Source organism: Colossoma macropomum, unplaced genomic scaffold, assembly GCF_904425465.1.
Source record: "Colossoma macropomum unplaced genomic scaffold, Colossoma_macropomum, whole genome shotgun sequence".
NCBI lineage: Eukaryota > Metazoa > Chordata > Actinopteri > Characiformes > Serrasalmidae > Colossoma > Colossoma macropomum.
In genome coordinates this window covers 45,999,506-46,020,342 of record NW_023494791.1, presented here as the reverse complement: position 1 = coordinate 46,020,342, position 20,837 = coordinate 45,999,506, and the positions used below count along the sequence as shown (strand labels likewise).

Sequence of the window (20,837 nt, the reverse complement as noted above, 5' to 3'; positions counted from 1 at the left end):
ACGACGATATGCAGAAACCTCAACAGTAAAACACAGACACTGGTAATAGATCTTGAAATATTACATGGACATGTGAAATATTCAAAATGTAAACGTCCCCAGGAGCTCAGTCTTTCAAACCTACATATCTGCGTGAAATAGACACCTGGCATCCTTTCTTTGCTGCATTAAGTCATTAAGACTTGGGCTCAGTTTCTGAGCTGCTGAGCTGACGTTAAGGGTTTATATGGGTTGAACTGCAGCTGGAATGCAGCTGGTGTGGTTTGTGATATGACTGGTGTGGAACTATGTAGATATGTTGTATAGAACTGAGGTAACTACTGTCCCATAGACTGCTGTTGGGGTAGGAAAGTCAGAGCGCACATTAGGTTGAAGTGCATGCTGGGGACTGTAGTGCAGCGCATCATGAAACGGACTAATATTAATAGAAAATTAAAATACTTTTGCAGGCCCTATAGGATTGTGTGGTGGGCCTGATCTTGTGTTTGACACATAGGGCTCTATGCCGACTTTACTCTGCTTACTGAGTAGAATAGCGAGGTGTAAACGTTAATATGTTGATTTTTGTAAAATAGGGCCAGGTTGGTCAGACGGAAGAGAGCACAGGACGTAATGAGTGCTGGTGCTGAATGTGTGTATTGGGTGGAAGGCGTTTGACCCCTTGTGTAGGCGGCTTTGGGTGGACCCTGTGTGATATTTAAGGTCCGGCACCGTCAGATCAGACGAACGTGTTAAATTTGGGCTCTGGTGGCGTCTGGGCTGCGTCTTAGAGAGTAAAAGTGTCAGACGGGTTTGACCTTTACTGAGAGCTGACCGTGAGCCACAGGTGGAGCTCATTATATTTTAGGACACTTTCATTTTTTCCAGAAGAGAACTGCCTGTTAAAAATGCCCCGGTGCTTTTTACTGTCCTCAAACCTGAAAACAAGTGGTCATCCTTAATAGTCTCTAGTAATTATTCACGTTTGCTCATTTACATTAATTTGATGTTATATACGATTGCTTGACCACATAAACTGACCATGTGGTTGTGTAATAGTTATTTTATATTCAGTTTATATTCAAGATTTGCAGCCAAAATATGACAATTATTTCTTATTTTCATTAAACGTGTGGATTTCTCATGGAAGTTGATTCCATGCATTTGTATTATTAATTATGAAGTTATTTATTTAATACGATGAGTTACTTTTGCCTTTACATTCTGTACAGAGTCGAGTTTGAATCTGTACTTCTGGCTTTTGAGGTTGTTTTGATGTCAGACAGTGACCAATATGTAATGGATGTTCTCTCACACAACAAAAACTTCAACAAATTGAAGACGTAATAAAATATCTTCTAATTACAGATGTGGTGTGGATTGAAAATGCACTTTTAACACAATTTCTCCAGCCGTCTCAATGAGCTGCGAGTCAGAAATAACTGGAATTTTCCCTTTTATTTACTGTTTTCATGGATTGGGTTTATCCCAGCATGACTGCACTTTCCTTTGTCTCTCTTTCCTCTGTCTTTCTCTCTCATCCTATTTAAAGTCAAACAGCTGCTCAGTCGGAGTGTTAAAAGTCTGTGAAGCTCCTTCTGTGCGTGCGTGTGTGTGTGTGTATGCAGATGGTGTGTGTGTGTCTCTCTCTCTGTCTCTCTCTCTCTCTCTCTCTCTCTCTTTTTCTGCCACCCCCCAACTGATCAACCAGAGAAAGAGAGCGGAAGAAGGGAATGATGGCATCTCTCTCTCTCTCTCTCTCTCTCTCTCTCTCTCTCTCTCTCACTGCAGCATCCTTTGCAGTCTATTGCGTTTCATATGAATAGTTTTTGGGGGTGTGGCAATCCTTCTGTGATCATGACCAGAGAGAAGGGGTGTGTGTGTGATTGGTGGCTGTAGAGTTTGGGGTGGGTCAGTGACCCTAATAAAAGTCTGTCCATCTGTCCGAAAACTAGAGGAGGGGGAGAGGGACAGTTAGAGAGAGAGAGAGAGAGAGAGAGAGAGAGAGAAAGGGGATGACAGTTATTGTCTGTATTGTGAGTCAGGACTGTGAGCAGATGTTTGTTGTTTTAAAGTCCAGATGGGCTGCAGCTCTGACTTTGTGTGTTATTGACATTATTACCTCTGCAGATGTTTACAAAAACCCACAGATAGCACATTTGTTAAATTGTGACATTTTAAACAAAGTTAAAAACGTATATAAATTGTCGCTGACGGGACAAAACCTGGTATGTCCATTTTTTGTCATTTTTAATCTTTTGATGAATTTTGAAAGGCTCTTTATGATGTGTCAAGATTTTATGATGTGTGTGTGTGTGTGTGTGTGAAGAGGGATGTGTTTGTACACACTTTGGACAGACGTCTTGTCTGATTGTGTACAGTTGGAATAAGGAGGGAGGAAAACTGGGTAAATTAGATTTTTGGCTGAACTGTCGCTCTAAACTGGAACGCTGCGTCCGTCCTGCTGAGTTGGGCCTTTAGTCCTGATTTAAACACTCTTTTGCTCTTTGTCTCGTTTAAATGACCCATTTCTGCCACTCTTCCTCCTCTACCTCATTGTTCTCCCTGTGTTTTATAGCAGGACTCTCCTCCTCCTCCAGGCTGCCTGCTGAAGATGTGCAGCACATTGTGAAAATACACGCTTCTCCATCCCTCTGGACTCTCTCTCTCTCTCTCTCTCTCTCTCTCTCTCGCTCTCTCTCTGTCTCTCGCGCTCGCTCGCTCGCTCGCTCGCTCTGCTCTGGGCAGTATAGGCAGCAGCAGTAGCAGGTGTGTGTGTGGGTGAGGGTTCCCTTTGGGGGGTCACAGGGGTCAGAGCAGGTCACGTTTTAATCGGCCCGTCTGCTCTTCACACCTTGGAGAATCTATCTCTCTCTCTCTTTTTCTCTCTTACTCTCTCTCTTTTGCTCTTTCTCTCATACCTTCTTTCCTCTTTCTCGCTCTCCTGATCACCATTTCTTTCTTATTTCTTTCCTCTCTTATCCTTCGTCCTCTCTATCTCTTATCCTTTCTTTTTTCTTTTTCCTGTCTCTCTTTATCTATCTCATCCTCCCTGTCATCTCTCTCTTTATCTCTATATTCTTTCCTTTGTTCCTCTCTCTATCTCTATTTCTGCTTCTCTGTCTTTGTTCATCTTTTCTTTCTTTACTCTCTTCCTCTCTCCTTCAGTCTCTTTCTTTATTTCGTTCTTTCTCTCTTACTTTCTCTCTTTCTTTCCTTACTTTCTTTTGCTTGCTTGCTTTCTCTATCCCCCCCTCAGCTGCAGTAGACTCTGTGTGACTCTAGGCTGTGTTTATTCTGTCTTTGTGTGCGAGTTTGTGTAAAACTCTCTGTATCTGTTTGGTCTGTATGAGGTCAGCGTGTTCTTCTCTCCATCTGGCTGGAGTAATCTGACCAGGAGGAGAAAATAAACCTGCACTTCTTTCGTCTCCTGCAAACTTTTAGATCTATAGTATGTGTCGTTGGCGCCATGGATAAAGAGAACAGCCCTTTCAGATCACAGTGAGTTCTCCATGAAACTCGAGGTGACACCACAGCACACGCACACACTAACTGTGGGTGGAAAGAGAAAGATTGTTAAAAGTATTGTAGCGTCAGTGCAGAAGACCCAGACTCTGCTGTTTTCTCAGGAAAATGGTCTATATTGAAACAGCGAGCAGAGAGGGGACGTAAACTCATGGGCTGGAATGAGGCCAAGTCATCAAAAGGCAAACGTAACACGACCAGCACACTAATTAGCTAAAAAGGAGACGATTCACCCAAACCAAAATGTTCCCACATCACAACTTTAAAACAACATCGAACACTTTAAATTTAACTAAATACAGGCTGCAGAGAGGCATTCTGGGAGTCCTCTACTTGCTCCTCTCCGCTCTTCCAATTGGCCCAAACCTTAAAGAAACATCATGTGATGTCAAAATAACAGCAAACAGAATTATTCTGATGGTACACTGACTTAATAATAATAATAGGGAGAACGGTGTCTCTGTCATTGCCACATCAGGGCCAAAACACCTGCTATAGCGCTATGTAACCTTGGAGGAGCACCATGAGAGCTCTCGCAAGAACTGCGTAATGATTTACGGCACCATGTCACACACACACAGCTATGGCTCTTCAGCTTGCTATAAAAAGAAGCTAGCTTGTTTTTCCCAGTATGGACGTCATGGCAGAGGCTGCGAAGAGATTAAACAAGCCGGAGGAAGCGAGGAAAAGAAAAAGAGACCGGACAAGAGTAAATCTCAGACTGGCTTTTACTTTTTGGCAAGAGATAAAAGAGATAAGTATGCAGGGCAGTCTCACGGCTAACGGGAAAACAGTGAAGCTCCGACAGCAGAGTGTAATTCCTTGCCAGTGTTATTTATGAAAGACTGCGCCGTACTAAGCCGTAACCTTATTGGTATCATCTCCGGAGTTTTATAGCTTTTCCGGATGCCAGAAGTCATCTAACCTCAGTCCTGTTTCAGGCTAGCATGCAAAGATATAAAATATATTCATGTCATGCCAAAAACGTTTGGTCACACTTTGTCAATCAAATGAGCCTTGAACGTTTGAACTCACTGTAATAAAATCCTGTATTGTTATTGTTGCTACCTTGTAAGTCAGCTTGGTTCTTTCTCTTCTGATGGTGTCTTTGCCGGTTTTGTGCTGAATTCTGACTGCCTGGCAGAATCTGATTCCCCTTCATGTGTACACATCATGCAGGCATATGAATGCTACAGATTACACTTGTGATTTCAGTTATTTATGCATAGAAACAACCAAAATGACGAGTGTAATTTGTAGCATTTATATGCCGGTGTAATATGTATGCATGCGAAGGGGAGTCAGATTCTGTATCCTTTAGCTCGTCAACAAATGCGCTTGTACAGCCATCCATGCTGGGGGCTCAGAGCGTGATTTATATTTACAACAGTGGTGTAAAAGTGAAAAACACTCCACAACTGTCGGGAGAGCCCACGAGCACAATATACCAATTTTCGCATAACGCTGCATTAAGTCTAGTGGTGGTGCCAGAGAACTTGTAGAGAGGAGAATTTCCACTCTGTAATGTCTTCTGGATTTCTCAAACACTAGAGGGCACTTCCGAGCGAGTCCAAAATGAGTGGGATAAGATGGAGCATTTGAGCAAAATCATAGTTTCTAAATGCTTAAACATTTTTAATGTAAAGGAATTCATTCATTTCCTGAACAAAGAGCAGCATAAAACATTTTAACACCGCTGTTATATTTTTAAGAGCTTTTAAACTCGAGTTATAGGAGTTTAAAACGGCGCCTCATGTACGTTCATGACTTCAGTGAGTGCGAACAGCCAATGAGCAGCTCCGCTCACCATCCAGTCAGCACTCAGTAGCAGTAATGGCAGCCTTCTGCTTTTCCTGCCGTTTTCTATAATAAAAAAAAGTTTTCTTTTTAGTGAAATACATCCTTCTGCCTTCTAAAATTAAAGGAAAGTTCTGAGCGAGTGATTAGAACTGTTTTAACTTTTCGTTTTTAGCTGTTTAGCTCCCTTCACCCCGTTTCATTGAGGACTCGGCCCCGGGTGCCGTCTGGTGTTTTGCAGTCATGTTTTTGAAATAACGGGGGAAATAGGAAGCGGCCAGCCTCCTCATAAACAGGCTATGGTGGCGCCACTGTACATGTCTGGACATGTATGTGTTTTTCCCCGTAAAAACACTCAATAGAATTAGAGATTTCAAATATGTTATTATCAACATCAGCATATTTAATTATGCAATTAACTGCACAAATTTTTAGCCCAGTTTTCCTGTGTTGTTGCGATAGAATCTGTGATTGTAGTGCTCTCGTTAAAATACAGCTTAAATGTCTTTTAAAGCGAAACATTCAGCAGTCTGCGCTGGACAGACACTTGAAGGAGAACTACGGATGAATCAACCAGCAGCAAACCAACAGAAGCAGCAGTGAAGTGGAGCTCCAGCTCCCCTGTTGTGTTATTTGTCATTCCAATAGGGTTTCCTTAGTTGAGCTGAATTGGGGGGACAGTGTGTTTGTAGTCAGAATGAAAGGTGGTCCTGACAGGTGTGTGTTCAGTTGCTGTCTGTAGTGTTTCCTCTGTCCTCTCTAATTTCAAACTTCAACGTTTCTTCTCTTCTCTCTTCTTTCTTCTTCCCCTCCCCCTTTCTTTTAGTAGCAGTGAAGTGAATAAGGGCCAGGTGGGCTGAGATCACTATGGTTACTGCCCCTCTCTCTCCGGCTCTCTTTAATCTGCTCCAGCACCTGCTATTGTTCCCTCTGTTGTGGTTTCTGTTTCTTTTTTATCTGCTTATCTTTTTCTGTGTCTTTTTCTGTGTCTTTTTTTTCAGTAACTAATACACACACACACAAACACACACACACACACACACACACACACACACACACACAAACTACTGATCACAACACACACACATACTGATCACAACACACACACAGACACACACATGCACACACACACACACTGACCACAACACACATACACACACACACAAACAACTGATCACGTTACACACACACACACACACACACTGATCACAACACACACACATACTGATCTCAACACACACACAGACACACACATGCACACACACACACACACTGACCACAACACACATACACACACACACAAACAACTGATCACATTACACACACACACACACACACTGATCACAACACACACACATACTGATCTCAACACACACACTCTCACACACACACAACTGATCACAACACACACACACACACAACTGATCACAACACACTCACACACACACACACACACACATTGATCACAACACACACACACACACACTCACACGTGTGTTGTGATCAGTAGAGTGTATGTGTGTGTGTTATGATCAGTTGCATGTGTGTGGATCAGTAAAGTGAGTGAGTATGTCTGTTGTGATCAATGATCAGTAGAGTGTGTGTGTGTGTGTTTGTGTGTGCGTGTGTTGTGATCAGTACTGTGTGTGTGTGCCTGTGTGTGTATATTTCCACTCAGGATAGACTTGTTGGGGGGTTGCACTGTAATTAGAATTAGTGTGTAAAAACAGTTTTTAGTCTTGGAGTGGGGTGTGTGTGTGTGTGTGTGTGTGTGTGTGTGTGTGTGTTTGGGAAGCATGTGTGTGGGTGGAGAGTTGGGGGATCTCTTGTGCTCTTAGGCAGGTGGGGGGCCTTCCTTGTCTCCATATCACTGTGTGTGTGTGTGTGTGTGTGTGTGTGTGTGTTTGTTTTTATATAGCATCAGAAATCCAATACAAATCCTGACAAATGTGTAGGACATTATATAACATATTAGTGTGTGTGTGTGTGTGTGTGTGTGTATATATATATATAGAATTTCACAAATCCATACATCCAAACATATTCAGAACTTCACTGAAAACAGCACGTTCTTCTTACCTCTTACTGTATTTGTTTCTCTGTATTTATTCTGTTATATAGTGTTCTTACTGTCCAGATAATAGAATAGTTTTAAACTATTTTCTTGGCTGCCTGAGACTTTTGTATTCAAAACCTCTCTACCTCAGCTTGTAGTCAGAGTTATGGATGCTTTTTCGAGCTTTAGGTAGAGATACGGGGTTTAGTGCCAACAGCAACAGTACATATAATCCTTATGAGACATACAGTCTGTATGACCACACTGTATAAAAACAGTCCTCTGTGTGTTTGAGGGAGAGAGATGGATACAGATAGGAGAAGTGGGGAGTGGTTCTGGGTTTTGCAGAGCATGGAGAACCTGTGAAGCATTGCCAGAAAACCCCAGGCCTTTTTTAAAGGGGGGTTTGGTGGGGGGTTTAAAGACGAAAGAAGAGGAGGAGAGGCTGGGAGGAAGTAAAGAGAGGAGAGCGATGGAGGGGAAAGGGGAGGAAAAGCAGGAAAAACCCTGCAGGCACCTCCTATAGCTCACTAGTCGTGCTGCAGTAACCTTGGCAGGCAGCAGTGGCCTTCAAACCCTGCAGATAATCAGCACACGCGCGTCAGTACACTGTGTTTTCCGTCGTAGCAGGGAATTTGCTGAGAGGACGCGTTTGATACGATGCCGGGGGTGCTGCAGTGTTTTGGTGTTAAATATATCCACTCCGTCCTGAGTTCGCTGGAGAACTGAGCGGCTGCTGATGGTTGATTTCAGAATATCCTCAAGCGTTAGAGGTGGTTGATGGTTCAGCCAGAAATCTGATTTACACAGTTTTTCCCCCTCTTACTCTGAATGGAGTCGATCAGACAGGATGTGTTTGGTGTCTGAAGTTTGGTTCTTTAGTTTTGCACTGGAGCTACACAGCTAATGTAGCTAACAAGTAGTTTAAAGTGGAAGTTTATACCCCACCATTTAGCATCATGTTAACTTTACAGGAGAAGGACCAAAAATTCTCAACTTTTAGTGGAAGGTCTTATTGTATGTCATTTTGGACCATTTCTGTTGGTCCGTTTATCGTAAAATTTTGACATTTCCATGTGCAATACATGTAAAAAACGTCGAGTGTAAAGATTTTTTTGCTTTTGTTTTTATTATGTTCATTTGTTAATTCATCACTATTCCCATGTGTAATATAAACAACACTTCATGTGCAGTTTGGGTAAAATATCCTTACAGTGTAAATTTTTTTTATTTATAATAGTTCATATTGTTCATTTCTGTGAATAGTGTTTATGTGAAGGATAGAGTTTATATTTTTTATCTTGTATTTTTATCTCTAGTGTTATACATTGTCTATACAGCAATAAGTAACAGACTATAACCTTGTTAAGTAATTATCAAGGTCATTTACTTTTAATTCTCTTCTTGTTCCTTCTTTTCTTGAGTGCCTTGCTGTCCCTTTGCTGCTGTAGCGCTGTGAATTCCCCGTTGTGGGACTAATAAAGGATTATCTTATCATAAGTGCACAAAGGACAAACTATGAAAACTAACAACGACAGTACAAAGTTATGTTCTGAAAATGATGATGTGCAATCCAGTATTTGTTTGTTACATGTTTAGTATTTGGAATCTTTTTTTTTCCGAGCAAACATTGTAGCCTGAACACATTTAGAGCTGTAAAAATAACAGTTATTATTAATATTTGGAAAGTATTACATTTTTTGGCAAAGAAAACAAACATCTAAACAGATTTCTGCTTTTAAAAAGTGCTTTTTAAAAAGTGAGACATCCCCAAATGCGTAATGTAGTTGTATTCCTCTTTTCTAATTGTCTCTTGGTCCTTTTTAAGCAGAGATGGTGAAAATGTGCTGTGAAGGCACGCGTGTTGTTTTAGTGATGAGGTCTGCTCAGTCTTCATCTCTTGGAGAGTTATTTTTTCTGTTATCAGCTTGTCCAGGCTGCTCCATTTAATGGCTATTTGACCCAGAAGACTCAGGAACTCATGTCCTCACAGTGAGGGTCAGCCTTTAGTTTCAGTGCTTACATGCTTTACCCCAGAAATGAGCCGCTGGCACACAGTAACTCGGACGCTCTTAAAAGAGAACAAAAAGAAAGAAATGTGGGTTCTTTGGAGTCATGCCATACAAGAACCATCCACTGAAAGGATCTCTAGGGAGCCGAAAGTGCTTCTTCTGTGGCACCTAAATCTCTGACACCTTTATTTTTTTAGTGTCTGTTTTAAAAAACAGCCCTAAAAAGCCCTAAAATGTCGTAAAATCAATTTCACAGTGCTGCTTTCCTTTTGAATTTTAGACGTAACACCTGCAAATGGTGAACTGGACCTGAACGGGATTGATGATGATGAAATTGATCGGGTGAGTTTTAAATCCTCCTGCAGAAAATTAGTTTTTTCTATCATTGAAATGCTGAATTTTTGTTTATTGTTGACCAGATGTATGGACAAGGTGTACTGCGGGTCATTTCAGGGCTATGTATTTATGTGACACTGTTAATAATTGCTTTATTGTGCTCAGTATTCAGATACAGAGTTTATGTAAAAGTATATGTAAAATAAAATAAAATAACAAAATTAAAGAACAGAGCAAATGAAATTTTGAATTTTGTGACCAATACTGATTGTAAGTGGCTAAAAATTCCCTAAACTGATGATATCAGCCAGCTTTTACTTTTATATTGTAGATGTTAGTATTGTACACTAATAGTTTAGTTAAACAGTGGTTTACTGACTGATATGATTGTCAGCTGTGGATTATCCAATGTGTCTGTTTTCAATGCTCACATTTCTTAAACTGAGATAAACAGACGCGATATTGTGACCAAAAAATGCCACTAATTAACAGCACATTATAACCGATATAATAGCCAGCTGATGCAGCTTTAATAGGAGACTCTGTTAGGAAACAAAAGACACTAGGAACAACTAAAAAATGACCATAAAGGTAATAACTGTAAAAAAAACAAAAACATAGAATAAAGTGCAACAAAAAGTTCAGGGAGGTTACAAACATCACTGAAGAATTGTAGGTGCTGCTGAGAAGAGAGGTTTTTCCTTTAAAAGCTCAGATCTTTTCTAGGAAAGAACAAAGAATTAGTCCTCAAACTTTTTTGTGAAATACAAGACTCAAAATTATATAAAAACAGGCGTTTTTTAGAATGTGTTATTAATATGAAATTAATTTTATTTGGTATGCACGTGATGGGGGAAATATTGAATGCGTTTACATGCCCTCAATAATCCGATCACAATCGGATTTCTGCATCTGAATCTGATTATTCAAATGGTCATGTAAACACCAACTCCGATCAAGAAATCTGATTAGGAAATCCAATAAAGAGAGCTGGATTTTAACTCAGTAATCAGATTTCTCAGTGTATGTAAACTCTTACTCTGATTTCTTTCGGATTTCTCAGTCTGCGCTTATGCGAAAACAGACCGAGATTAAGCGAGCAGCTTTGCCACGAGACACAGCAAAACACTTTGGAGTGATGCTGAAACCGAACACGAAATGAAGGATTATATATTCTTCATCTTCTAGATGACATATGTTCATGTTTTCAGGTAAAGCGGCGCATATTTTTATTTTTTTTAAAGCGGCATCATGGACTTTTACATTACATTTAAGTCACGTCTTCTTCTGTGAGTTTATTGGCTGGTTGTAAAGCAGAAATCCAATTACTATCTGACTCATATAGAGTTTTCACGTTATCTGATTACTCAAGTGCATCTAAACGCCTTGATCAGATTACTGACAAAATCAGATTTTCTGGGGCTCCCGAGTGGCGCAACTGTCTAACCCGTCTAACCCTATCATCAGGAGAACGCGAGTTCAATCCCTGGTGATGCTACAGCCGTCCGTGGCTGGGAGTCCAAGAGAGCACAGTTGGCCTCGCTCTCTCTGGGTGGGTAGGATGGCCCCAGGCGTCTGTTAGCTGACGTAACAGATCTGGCGGTCGGCGCTTTCCTCCGAGCGCGTAAGGCTGTCCAATGACGTTGTGTGAGCAGCAGTTTGATAAGATGCGGTGGCGCTTCACAGGTCTTGGAGGAAGCCTGTGTTAGCCTTTACCCTCCTAGCATTGGTAGTATTGTGTGACTGGGGGAGTCTTAGCTAGTGGGTGGAATTGGAGACGACTAAATCGGGGAAAAATCCCCAAAAAAAAAGAAAATCTGATTTTCTGCAACTGTCGGATTCTTAAGTGCATGTAAACGCACTCGTTGTTGGCAGATCTGTTGGTGTAACTTACAGTAGCTAATGGTGTAGACTGCGATGTTAGCCAGCTAGTAACATTAAAACAGCTAAAGCTGGTGATGGCAGCAAGCTGCACTCCGCTACAGTAACACATACAAAATGAACATCAGTTGAAATGAACCAAATATAGTTACTTTGACAGGTGTTGTGCTACAGCTTCTCAAGTTCTCCATAGTAACTCTAAAAGAGCGCATTTGTGGGCGGAGCACAGATAGGTCACTTCCCTCTGGTTGTTTCCCGTTTTTCCCCGTGGAGTTCACACCACGCTGAAGAGTGAAGAGCAAAAGCTCCCCGTTCCTCACGTGCCCACCTGCCTTTAGCGACGTGTGCCAGTATTTCCTGATTCGCACGTTTGTTAGTGATTAGCCTTATTAGCATAAGTGAACACCCTGCCATTTCCATCAAAAGCAGGCTGATTGTCAGTGCTGGTGAATGAAAGGTGAAGCTTGGCTTAAGCAGCTGCTCCGTCGGCTGTCTTCGGTTTTAAGTGGGCCTGAATGAGGGCCTTTATACGCTGACCAATCAACCGGACTTTAATGATTGACCTCTGCTCAGAACAGGTTGACTTTGAATGCATGTTTCAGGCTGCATGTCGTGCACGATCAGGTGGGTAGACTGTCATTATTTACCCCCAGGTTTTTTTAGTAGTATTTAAACCTCCAAATAGTCTGAGGGCCTGATGTTCTGCACCTGTTAGACCAGTTTCAGCTGCAGTTCAGATGCATTCTACCCACATGTTTTGTGCAAAACTGACACAAGGCCTAAATGTGCAGTTTATGGGCTGTGTGCCCAGAAAAAATCCTCAATAATAATAAATGTGCTTCTCTTCCTCGTGCATATGCATTTAAGGGAGGATCACCAAAAAGATGGAGCTTTTCGAATTGACACTGATTACATATTCAGCTCAATTCACTTAAAATATATTTATTTTTTATCTAATTAGAATGTCCAATTAAGCTAACAAGGAGTTCAGATCTTCATATATTTGAATAACCACAATTATGCATGACTCTGCGTTATTAGCACTTTCAGTGTTTCTCAAGAAAGAATAAAAAGTAAGCAAACACTAAATGCATTTACATGCACTGAATAATCCGATCATAATCTGATTTCTGCAGTTATCTGATTATTCAAATGGTCATGTAAACAGCACATTTCAGTTTCTTAGATCGGAGTAAGGTCTGGAAATCTGATTAGAGAGCTGGATTTCAGCTCAGTAATCAGATTTCTCAGTGCATGTAAACTCTTACTCTGATTTCTTTCGCATTTCTCAGTCTGCGCATGTGGGAAACAGACAGCAGCACCGGAAATAAGCGAGCAGCGTCGCCGCGAGACCAAATACATTCTTGACGAAATGGAGGATTTAAATGTTCATCTTGTTTGTGTTTGAATGTTTGTGATGTTTAAAAAAATGAAGTTTGAGTTTTACATCACGTTTACATCACGTCTTCTGTGAGTTTATTGGCTGGTTGCAAAGCAGAAATCTGATTACTGCCTGGCTCATGTATACCCAGAGTTTCCCCAGTATCTGATTACTCGAGCGTGTAAACTCGTTGATCGGATTACTGTCAAAATCTGATTTTCTGCAGTTATCAGATTATTAGGTGTATATAAACGCGCTCAGTGAATGCTGCGATTGTTCTCAGGTGTAGTTTGAGCTGAAATGTTTTCAGTCAGTCTATGAGTGTCCACTGTCCTCTGTCCTGCAGTACATCTTGAACGAGAAGGAGGTGGAGATTAAAACAGAGCTGTGGATGCTGGAGAACGCAGACTACCTCAAAGAACAGAAGGGTAAACATTTGAACTTTGCTTGGAAGTGGATATACAGCATTATGCAAAAGTCTACGGCACCTGAGAAAAGGATATGTAAAAGTATTTGTCTGGGCAGCACTTATTTTCCTGGGACAAGCACTAACATTACACTAAATCCAAATAAATAGTCCATTGTGATTTGATGTTTGTGTTTAATTATTTCCAAATCTCTCCTCCAAGAGGTCCTGTATTTACAGTTACCATCCAGTACCTGGTTTTCCTAATCCTTCATTAAATTAAATCAGGGAGCTGCTAATGAAACTGAACAAATTCATGCTGGCTGTTCAGGCTGTGTTATTCTAACCAGTTTATATCAGTGACTTCACTGAAAACCAAAAAAAATCATGTTACTTTTACTTAATTAACATTTTTTTTTATTATTCTAATGCTATACAGTGTTTTATGAGTAAAAGCCTGCTGCCTGGATAAATAGTTTCAAAACACTTTTCTTGGCTGGCCTTAAACTTTTACACAGTCCTGTTTACTGAAATAAGATGTTTTTGATTTATTTCTTTGTTTGATGTGTAGAAAAGGAGGAGCGAATAGCGAAGGAGAAGGAGCTCGGCATCTACAAGGAAAAGAAAGTGAGTGAAAGTTTTCTCTGTTTTCACATTCTTTGAAGGTTGCATTTGGTTGCTAAGAGTGTATGTGTGAGCTGTATGCGTGAAAGTTATATATATATATATATATATATATTATATATATATATATATATATATATATATATATATCTTGAGCATTGTTTCAGGTGGTGCACCTGATTTTCCTTGTAGATAAACATGCAATGACAGTAAATCAATCAAAATCAATCAATAAAAGAAGGTCTTGCCCGATATTTAGGTCTTAAATGCTAAATCAACATTATACTGATGAAGATATGATGACAGTAGTAGATATTTCACTCACATCCTCAAACGACACGTCCTGCACCAAGTTTTGACCGAGTTCTCTTTGAATACTTTCTCAACGCGCTCGCAAAAGTCAGATTCGTCCGCTTGTTGGGGTCTGAAGAACAACCGAAGTTACAAAGTGGTGTTCTGCATGTTGTGCAATTACATATTTCCTCCAGAAACACTACATAGTGTTGCTTTGAGGAACACTTTTTCAAAAGCTCAAACTGGCACAGTTTCCCCCTTTACCTCAACTGAAGGGATAGTTTGGCGAAGCGTTTAATTCATGCAGTTCTGCCTGACTGTATTTGTGTCTGTATTTGTGTCTGTGTTTACATTTTCACATTTCCGTCTGCTCGCCTGTTTTCTCTCCTAGGCACGGAAACCGGTGCAGAAGCGGCAGCCGATCAACGCCAACACGGCAGACGAGGCCATCGAGAAGATGCTGGAGCAGAAGCGCATCTCCTCAAAGATTAACTATGACGTCCTGAAGGACCTAAACAAGTCTGCCCTGAAGAGCCCATCCGCCGAGCCCAGAGAGTCTCCGGCCAAAGGAAGCTCCAAGAGGCTGACCGCTCGCCCACGCAAACCCGTCGACCCCTCACCCAGCCTGGCCGTGCCTGCCAGCAACTTTGGCAAGAGGTACGCAGGGAGCGCCAGTGTGTTTATAACGGTGTTATTAAGTCCACTACTAAAAAAAGCTTTTTTAGAAAAGCCCTTTGAGGCTTCAGGTCTTTTGACTATAGATTTTTTGGTAACATTTGATCTCCACAGTTATGAGTGAGTGTTATGTGCATTTTCTAATGCTAACTGACTGAAAAGTAGCTGTATAGCTTAAAGGTTTAATATAGAAAGTAGCCTATTGACCAGTTGGGCACCCCTGGTCAAATTCCACGTTCTGTTGATTTTCTAAGTGAAAAGTTAACACTTTCTCTACTGAGAACACACTTCTGCACATTTTAATACACAATTGTTGTTGATTTGCTTAATTTAAAGTACTGGAGGGAAAAAAAACATAAAATGTGGCCTCTACAAAGGTTACGGCACCTTTTTATATTTTATTTTTTTTCCCAGTATGTTAAACTCAGCAAATAAATAAAATTTGCAATACAATTTGCAGAAATGTATTTAAGTTTATTCTCCGTAGAGGATGTGTTAAAACATGCAGTATGTCTGAGAGGGTTCAGATTTTCAAAGTAGTGTTCATAGCATGCAGCGCACCTGACTCTAGTTTGTGGCTTTGCTGTCTCCGTTCATTTAAAAGCCTCATTACTCAAGTCTAATTTTTTGCTCAGATCTGTTCACTCTAGCATTGATGGTTCACTTTCGTGTAGGTAAGGGACTCATGCTTGCATCCTAATTAGTAACGTCACGTGAATGAATAACATACAATACAAACAGCAGACAAACTAACCAGCAGAGCAGGCTTTCGCAGTGAAACAACAGCTCTGAACTCAGCTGCTCATTATTAGAGTTAGATGAAAATGGAAAAGGGTCAGATGTGTCTTTTCCACCGTGTACTGGCACTAACTTCAGATTTGGTGCTGCTGCCACATTATTGCTCAATGATGACGCATGCACAGTAAAAATGGCCAGAAATGGGATTTGTGTGTCCAAACAGCTCTGAAAAAACTCATCAGAGTCACTTTAGGGCAAAGTATTGAATTTGTGCCACTTCAGCCTGTTAATGTAAACATAGCCTAAATGACTTACCATTTAAGATATAAAGATAGCCTGAAAGTGTTGTTCTAATGTAGTCTCTTACCAATAATTACGCCTCCTTATCTTTGGCATGAACCCTTCTATGGTGTTGATGTGTGTGTTACTCAGTGGTCTGCTGGACCCACCGCATTACTGTTTATTTAATCAATACAGCCACAACAATTAATGTAAAAATACCAGATGTTTAAAATATCACAAGTGTCCAGCGTAGGGTTCTCCTTTAGCAGCTGTAGCCAGTCAGCAGCCTGTCCATGTTGTCCACCCTCACACACACACTAACAGCAGGCCATGTAGGAGGAGAACAGAGTGAAGGACACAGCACCTCCACACTTTTATTCCCAGCGGGTTCAGCCCAACACCACATAAGTACTATAAAGGTGTGGGGGGTGAACAGAGTGAAGACACTGAAAATGGGTTATTTTATATGTTCTTCACAGAAAATGAGGCCAAGAAATCTGAGGTTGAAATAATAATAAAGTGCATAATTTTTCCTTTTGATACACATTGAAAATGGGTCCCACAGACCCCAACACCACAAAAGGGTTAAAAAACACAATTTTTTAGTAGTTCATGTTAGTAAATTGCTTCTGGATGTTAATTTGCAGAATCTCCTCAGTGCTACACCCTAGAGTGTATATTAATGAAGTCAGGCTAAAACCTCTTTAAATCTGAGTACATTTGGCCATATATGTCCAAAAGTTTGTAGACACTGCTCATCCAGTGTTTCTTACGTTTAGGAAATTTTTACTTCTGAAGAATTTGAGGCTAAAGTAAACCTGCTTTTATTTTCGAGTAGGTTTTCGTGCAGGTTAAAAAGCAATGGCATTATTTTTTTTCAGTCCTGCAGTTTTAACTGAACATAAATATTAGGACAGATGTGTGGACTTTTATAAAAGATCTGCAAATGTTTAGGATCTTAGCTACTGTACTTTGTCTTTTGAGTCTTGTTTTTGAGGTAGAAGCACAAACCAAGATGAAAACTAGGGTATTGAAAGTGATGGAAAACCAAGCCAGTTTGAAGATTAGATTGAGGCAAACGTCTCAAGAGCAACGGGGTATCGCAAAATCATGAAAAAAAAAAAAGAAACGACTGGAGGGGTAAACAGTTTGCAGTGACCAGGTCATCCAAAGAAGAGCACGGCAAGTAACGACAGAAAAATCATTAGAGCTGTGAAGACAGCTAAAGAAACTGCAGACAGTCTGCAGAGGGTGGAGGGGTGAAAGCATCACGATTCGCCGTTCACAGAAGACGTGAAGAAAAAAGCCCTGCGAGATACAAATCGCTCATCAGCGCCGAGTGCAGAAGGACCAGACTGGGATTTACAGAGAACTAGAAAAATCAGTCTTTTGTTAAAGTGCTGGAAAGGGAAAAGAAAGAGACGGTGAGTGATTTCAAACCCTGCACCGTTATAATTAAAGGTTGCTAAGTGGCATGGATGCTCAGTAGATGGAACCTTTATGTTAGGTTCTGTAAACATTTAAAGGTTCTTAACACTCACACGTCTCATATATGACAATTGTTCTTTTAAGGAACCATCCATTTAGACCATCCTTTGGTCATTTGGGAACCAAAAGTGTTTCTTCTATGGCAGGGGTGCCCAATACATTGTTCATGATCGACTAATCGATTGCACAGTGCACATTGGTGGATCGTGCTTCATTCCAACAGCCTATCAAATTTCAACACTTTCTTACTGCTTCTGGCAGCGGGCAGGTCAACGTGATTGACTGAGTGAAATGTGGCCACTGTCTATTTAATTTACTGCTTGTTACCATAGCTACACCACCGCCGCCTAAAGCTGTGCTGTGAATTTGCCTCTCTAGCGATCTAGAAAGTTTTCATTTATCGTTTCGTCTAGCACAGTTTTGCTCTTTTTCTTGTGTAACGTACACAAGGGGCAGTCATGGGCTGGAGGTTAGGGACCCAGCCTTGTGACCAAATTCAGTTCCCTGAGCTGACAGTACGTGACTGAAGTGCCGTTGAGCAAGGCACCTAACCCCCAACTGCTCCCCAGGTGCCGTGGATAGGGCTGCCCCTATTGCTCTGGACAGGTGTGCTCACTGCCCCCTAGTGTGCGTGTTCACTAGTGTGTATGTGGTGATTCACGTAACGGATGGGTTAAAATGCAGAGGTGAAATTTCCCCGTTGTGGGACAAATAAAGGCCACTGAAGACTGACTCTTTCAGACGATGAGTGTGAGACCTGCACAAAGACACCGAAAATTGACCTCTTCTGTGCAGAGCAGGAGGAGGACTCATTTTACAGTGTCAAACTACAAATGCATCTGCTTGATTTGCCAAGTGTCCATCACACTACAAAGAGGGGGAATGTCGAGAGGCATTTTCAAACTATACACAGAAACTACTACAACAAATTCCCAGCTAAAAGTGAACTCAGGAAGAAAAAAGTGGTCTAGACTACACAAACCTGCTGACACCATTCAGTGCAAATCATCTGAATTAGGTTAGTGTGATTTTTCAGCCGTTTACCCTGTAAAGCTGAATATTAATATAGGCCACTGAAATGCATTAAAAAAGTTTCAAAGCTTTTAAAAAGGATGAGGCCAACCTTTTTTTTTAAGGTAGATCACAATGACCTGTCCATTACAAAAAGTAGATCTCAAGCCACAAAAGTCTTGGCACCCCTGTACTATGGCAACGCTCTAAAGAACCCTTTTGGCTCCTTTATTTTTAAGAGTGTAAAATGTTCTGGGCATCTTTTATTTCATCACTGTCAAAAAAACAAGCATCTCCATCTACTGTGATTTTTAATTTTCTGCATAATCTGAGCTCAGCAGCTGCTCTTGATGTGTGAAAATGTTATGATGAATGAACCAATAGAAATGCTCCAAAATTGCTTCGAATAAAATTTCTTACATTAACTTACATTAACATTTTTGGCCTCTCCTTTTAAGCTACTCTCATGGAGATACAGGTTTTCGTTTGGACAGTGACAATTTTATTCTATTTGATTTTTATACAAATAAGCAGATATTTAGTTGATTCATACTAAAACAGAACCCAGAATATTTTCCATCACAGACCTACACGCCTGTTTCCATGCAATGTAACTGTAGCAAGTTGGATTTCTTTGGAGTGATGCTTTATAACAGTGTTATAAATGGAACAAATGTCTATCACCTTAGTGTAGAAGCATCATTTAATGTTTTGTGAATGATGACATAAGATGTTCATAAAATATTCAGCTTAAATACGTTCATAAGCTGCTTATGCATGTCTTATGTAGTCCCTGTGTAGCCTTTAAAGCTCCTGTTCCAGATTAAACTACAGGCAATTAAAGATAGAAGTTAATGATAAAAAGGCTGCTGCCCATCAGATGAGGTTGATGATGTGCCCAGTGCACAAATGTTGTGCAGACCACTGAGCCAGAGGTATAGCCATGCTGAAACTGACCAGCCTGTCTTTCGTCCAGCCCACGCTGTGAGTCTGGCACCCCTGCTGTGAAAGATAAGCCACTGATTGGGAAGTTGCCATGATTGTCTCTCTTTCCTTTTGTGCCTAGTAGGAGTGAAACGATTCTGAAACCGAGACCGAAACCGCGATTCAAACATACACAATCTCGAATCTTCAGGAACGATGATAAAAAATGAACTGGACTGTGAGTCAAAAATCGAGGTCTGAACCGAACCATGGATTTAGTCATTACACCATGATCACTCAACGAACCGTTTGCATGCCTAAAGCATTCTTTGCATGGTGAAATCGTTCTTCAGACTGATGGAGAATGTGTTTTATATGGTTCTATGTAGAACCTTTTTCAAAAGGGTTCTATATAGCACCAAAACAGCTTCTGATATAGTTATGATTTCAAGCTTGTAACAATAGCAGAACCCTGTTTGGTGCTACATATCTATATAGAACCATCCGCAGTTCATTTTCCTGTCAATCTGAAGAACCACTTTACCACGCAAAGAACCCTTTAAACATGCAAATGGTTGTTTGGTTGATCATGGTTCATTGTCTTTACTAAAGAACCCTTAAAGAACCATCTACTAGCGAGAGTCAGTAAAAAATTGAATAAACACAACGTTCCCCCCTCAAGCTCCTGTTGCACTAGACACGGGCACGAAATGGGCGTGACCAAGGCTGGCGGTGGAAAATATATACTCTATTTTATTGCAGTTAGCAAGCTAGCTAACTCGCTAACCATGAACAGTAAAAACGCAAAGTAAACATAATTATAGCAGACAGTTATTTAGTTATTGTATATAGTGCTGCACACTGAGTTATTGCAAAGGGCGGTAATGGTGGGAGTGCATGTGCGCCTAGCTGAGGAGCTAACATAGCAGTTAACGAGCTAGCTAGCTTAGCATAGAGAGCAAAATTACAAAATTAAAGACAGTTTTAACATCTAATACAGTCTCCTGACTGAGCGACCATGCAGTCTCTCTTTTAATGTGTTCATATGTAGACAGTGGGGATGAAATGTGTAAAGGTTTGTGCTAAATTTAGCATTTCTGTTTTGGAGGTTCAGTCAGTGTTGCCAGCTGCATTCAATGGAAATTAGCTAAAGCCTGAAAAAAGTCGCTAAATGTCTCTAGATGACATCATGCGCTAATTAGCATATTTGTGATGCCATCACGTCGTATTTGTGTCCTGCCTGGTGCCAGATGGTGTCAGCTCTTTACATCTGGTTGCTTCCTTTCTGCTCTTTGTGCTGGCAGGTACTGTATTTTAATACAGACGGATTCCCAATAAAGCTGCTCTCATTTGCATACTGTTCTGTTTCTGCTGTCACGCAATGGGAGGCGTATGAAATAGTGACTGAAACTCGGCCCATTAAGACTG

At 40.8% G+C, this 20,837-nt stretch overlaps 1 protein-coding gene across 1 annotated transcript in view; it reads left to right on the top strand.

Moving 5' to 3' along the window:
• Positions 1-17,964, top strand: part of brf1a (BRF1 RNA polymerase III transcription initiation factor subunit a) — a 62,945-nt gene extending 44,981 nt beyond the window's left edge. The window contains exons 11-15 of the mRNA XM_036575320.1: positions 9,650-9,711; positions 13,314-13,395; positions 13,945-14,000; positions 14,683-14,948; positions 17,925-17,964. Coding sequence (XP_036431213.1) covers positions 9,650-9,711; positions 13,314-13,395; positions 13,945-14,000; positions 14,683-14,948; positions 17,925-17,964 — 506 coding nt within the window. The remainder of the gene's footprint in view (positions 1-9,649; positions 9,712-13,313; positions 13,396-13,944; positions 14,001-14,682; positions 14,949-17,924) is intronic.
• The last annotated feature ends 2,873 nt before the right edge of the window (positions 17,965-20,837 follow it).